The 4,365-nt window shown below is 48.8% G+C and overlaps 1 protein-coding gene across 1 annotated transcript; it reads left to right on the plus strand.

Annotated features, from left to right (window-relative positions):
* Nucleotides 1-532: 532 nt before the first annotated feature.
* On the plus strand, nucleotides 533-1,279 carry LOC136510428 (proline-rich receptor-like protein kinase PERK14). Its single transcript, XM_066504873.1, has one exon. The coding sequence runs from the start codon at nucleotides 533-535 to the stop codon at nucleotides 1,277-1,279; it is 747 nt and encodes a 248-aa protein (XP_066360970.1).
* The last annotated feature ends 3,086 nt before the right edge of the window (nucleotides 1,280-4,365 follow it).

Raw genomic sequence — 4,365 nt, forward strand, 5'->3', positions numbered from 1 at the left:
GTGTTTTTTATGAATTTCTATAAAACTCGTTAAATTCCTTACTGTTTGTGTAAGCATTGTTAGATGATGCAAAAAACAAGGATTTTTTTTATTAATGTCATTACAATTCTCGTGGATTTAAAAAATACTCTTACTATTCACCTATTTGGAGATGAGACATTATAATTCTTCGGTTCTTTGAAAAATGTCATTGCGTACGCTTCAGGTGTGGCTGGCCCCATTTGCGACCACTGTATTTCCGTATTGCCAAGAATGCTCCTCTGTTCTCCGCTCTCCATATCAATGATGCGTGGGCGCCACATGTCATCTTCCTCCTTCCCCATCTTCTTCCATTTGTGGCAGCAACTGTTGCTCGCCCTCATGGCCTCCTTGGCGGCTGCTCGCACGTGCGTCCGCGTGAACGCGACAACGGCTGCTGCTCTCCCACGTGGCGGCGCCGATGGCTTGCACGCGCGCTTGCCGAATTTTTTACTATTTGGCTCTTTTTCGAAAGTTTCTCACAAATAGACCCCTGGCGGAAAGAATTCCGGAAATGGACCCTTGGCTCGGCGCTCAGCGCCACGGTCACTGGCGCCGACCTCCTGGGCACGGGAAATGGCCTACCAGGGGGCTCGGCGCCAGAGTGACTGGCGCCGAGCCCCCTAAATATCTGCCGCCCCACCTTTCTTCTTCTCCATCTCGCCCTAGCCGCCCCTGCCCATGCCGTCGCTGCTCCACCGCCGCTCCTACGCCCGCCCGCGCCACCGCGCCACGCCCGCTCGCCCGTGCCGCGCCCGCCCACGTCGAGCTCACGCCACGCCGCGCCTGCCCGCACCACGCCGCGCCGCCGCTGCTACTCCGACGGCCGAGCCCGTGCCCTCGCCGCGCCGCGTCGTCTCTGCTGCTCCGACAGCCAAGCCCGCACCCTCGCCGCACCGCACCGCCGCCGCTGCTCCCTCGCCAGAGCCCGCACCGCGCCGCCGTGCCCTCACGCCATTGCCCGTGGTTGGCTACAGTGCCGCGCCGCCACGCCCTCCACCGCCGTCCTCGCCTTAGCCTCGCCTTGGTCTCCATTGGCATCCTCGGCCTCACCCCGCCTTGCCCCTTCCACCGCCGGCCTTGCCCCACCTTGCCACCGTCCGCCGCCGGCATGCCTCTTGCGCCCATCGAGTCGGACTCACCGCGCGGAGCGCCGGGCACCCCGTGGACGCCGCGCGCCACCTCTGTCGTCGGCCATGCCACCACGGGCCCAGATCTTCGCCTTGACCTACGCCCGTCGTCCGTCGACCCGAAAAGGTAAAAATTATGAATATGCAATGTACCTATTTAGTTGGTATTTGTTATTTACTAGTTACTTTGATGACTCAGTTAGTATATTTAGTGAGATATATATATAGATAGATAGAAATATAGATACATTGGTAAATAGATATAGTTAGATAGCTACTTAGATATGTAGTTATATTTGTAGTTAACTACATATGATCTAGCTATTTAGTGAGTACACTATAAATATATACGTAGTTATTATCTTGATTACTTAGTTTGTAGTTAGAAAGTACTTATTAGGTACTATCTATCGTCTAATTTTGACTAAAGGACATGTGTTTCATTACGTTTTTGAAATAAATGGATAACCTAGTGACCATATATCATGGAGGCACGGTTGAAAGCGATCGCTATGGATATGTTGAGTTTCTTGACATGCAAAGCGTGCCTGTGCTATTCAATAATAGGCCTTCATTTAGTGAGATGGTTGCAAGGACTCGGGAGGAGCTACATTGCTTTGGAGATGATGACATTGCAGTTGATGGTGTACTGCACCTAGGTTGTCCTCTGAACATCTTTAGGCGAATGATCTCAATTGGTTGTGCAGATCAGTGGGAGAACTATGTGAGATCGGCTATGAAGAGCCAGCTACAATGTTTGGATGTGGTTGTGCATCGGGTATTAGTTGATCCAATCCCTCATGGGTTTACCCCAGCAATGGATCATCCGGTACACATCGACCCTCTCGTTCTGAAACCTTACCTGCATGTGCAAATTGCGCCTACGGTTCCTGATGCTTAATCTGCCCCCAATGTGGTATTTGGAGATGGTTGTCATACTCATGTTTTTGTGGCAGATCCTCCTTATGAGATCCCTTTGACACAGAATCATCTGAGTAAGTGTCTTAACCGCATGATTTTTGGGAGCTTATCCCGTTCCTTACATCTATTTCTTTCATTCTGTTGACACCGTTTTTTGCACGTGTCAAAATAATCGGAGTGGATTAATCGGCAAGGGGAAAGGTATTGAATACTTTGATAGCCGATGAAAGCCAGTTTGTAAAGATGGTTGCCGATAGCTGGTGATGGTCGATGGAAAGGTTGATTTGGACTCGGGCGTTGCCGATGAGGTTGGAGGTGTTATTGTCGATGCCGATGAAGGGAGGCTTGAGGACTACTGCCGATGAAACAGGAAGTATGCCGATGAAGGGAGGCTTGAAGACTACTGCCGATGAAACAGGGAGTATGCCGATGAAGGAAGACTTGAAGACTACTGCCGATGAAACAGGGAGTATGCCGATGAAGGAAGACTTGAAGACTACTGCCGATGAAATAGGGAGTATGCCGATGGGAAGGAGGACGGTGAGATTTCCATCGTAATTGAGGCGGACAGGGAAATAGATAGGAGTTGATTTCCTTTTCTATATTTGTTAGGGTATGATTCATGTAAGAGTCACGTGTTTCTTTAGATATGGGATTGGTGTCCTAGTTGTGTTTGGTTGTGTCTCTTTAGATCAGGGTATAAATATGGAGTAAGGGGCAATGTAATAAAGATATATCAATCAATATCAAAACTAATTTTTACTCCTATTTGCATCTACTTACTTTTCGGCGACTTCGTCAATTTGCATATTTTTCCTTTTTTTTACGAGTTCTCATTGATTCGGCGAGCTGCATCGTTTCAGTACGACCTTCGGCGACTCTCGAGTTCCGCGTGAGCACCTCTTGGCCGTGACTTCCGGGCGTATCGCTGTTGTCAGGACCAAAGTGTTCGTATCTCCATCCTTGTCGATTAGCAGGTCAAATCGACTGGCACGCTTTGGATATCGATTCGGGTATTAGCCCTTTGTGTTTGCAGATCCACTTTTGCATCAACACATCTTTTGGCACGCCCGGTGGGACCAATCAATCAAAATGTTCAATCCCGTGATCGATTCAGGGAACATTATCGCAGTATCAGAAGAAGATCTCAAGGAAGAACAGAGACAGGCTATGGAAAAGGCTGTAGAAGAATACAAGCAGCTTTGTCTGAGATCATTTAGCTTGAACAAGAGTGGACAAGTCATCCAGAAGCAAGATTTGCCGTTGCCTCGGCAGGTTACCTTTGACTCCAATCCTGGTAAACTTCAAGAGATGGTTAATTCTGCAGTAAATCATGCTTTGATTAATCATTCCAATGTGCTGTCCAATACTGTTCATAATGCTGTGGTTCGAACTCTCAAAGAAGGACAAGCGGCACCACATTACGTTGGGCCTGCCTATCATCAACCAGAGCCGGCATCTGTCAAAACTCCATCGGCTCCTTCGGCCGTTGTGGGTACAGAAGTTACTTCCCCTCCAGTATTGGTAGGCTCACCTAATATTCAATCTACACCGATACAATCAGATCAGGTACTACCAGGAGGGCGAGTTCAGCTTAATACAGATCTATCGGCATCAGCTATGTCAGGCCCTGTGTCTCAGAATAGCCAGATTCCTACTAATTGGTGGGGATATGGCATGCCTCCAGAGTCATCTGCTTTCAATCCTAGATTACCTCAAGTGTTTGATGCAGTAGGAAGAGCGCCCATACCATCGGCCGTTTCACCGATGGCTCAAGTGCCTCAATATGCCGCAACTACTTCTGTGCAACCAACTCCAGGAGGTTTCCAGATGCCTATGGTTCAAACATTCAATTCAAGTCCATCGGCGAGCTTACTGCCGATGCAGCAGAAAGCCCCTGCTATGAGTCAAACTGGGGTTCAGTTCATGCCTCAAACCAGTTATAGTTATCCAACAATATCAGCAAATTACCAGCCATCGGTAAGTTTTGTACCGATGAGTTCTAATAATGATTGGTCAGGACAGTTACCTGTTCAACATACAGTTCAGCGAAATCAGCAGGTTGCAGGGATTCAACAAGGTCATATGCAAGCTGGTTTCCAGAATCAAGCATCGGTAGTCCAGCCGATGAATCCTTTCCAACAGGCTAATGGACCACAAGTAACGGCAAATATGCCGATTGCTGGAGATCATGGGCCACAAAGATATGTGGAGGGATGTCAGCAGGCACCTCCGGTAGAAATTCAACCAGTTCGTCAGCAGGAGGCTGATGCTTTTTGGGCCGATAAGATAGCAG

This window comes from Miscanthus floridulus, chromosome 16 (genome assembly GCF_019320115.1).
Source record: "Miscanthus floridulus cultivar M001 chromosome 16, ASM1932011v1, whole genome shotgun sequence".
Taxonomy (NCBI): domain Eukaryota; kingdom Viridiplantae; phylum Streptophyta; class Magnoliopsida; order Poales; family Poaceae; genus Miscanthus; species Miscanthus floridulus.

Bases quoted from the DNA above. Each gene is read 5' to 3' on its own strand.
- LOC136510428 (XM_066504873.1), top strand. From the start codon at position 533: ATGGACCCTTGGCTCGGCGCTCAGCGCCACGGTCACTGGCGCCGACCT.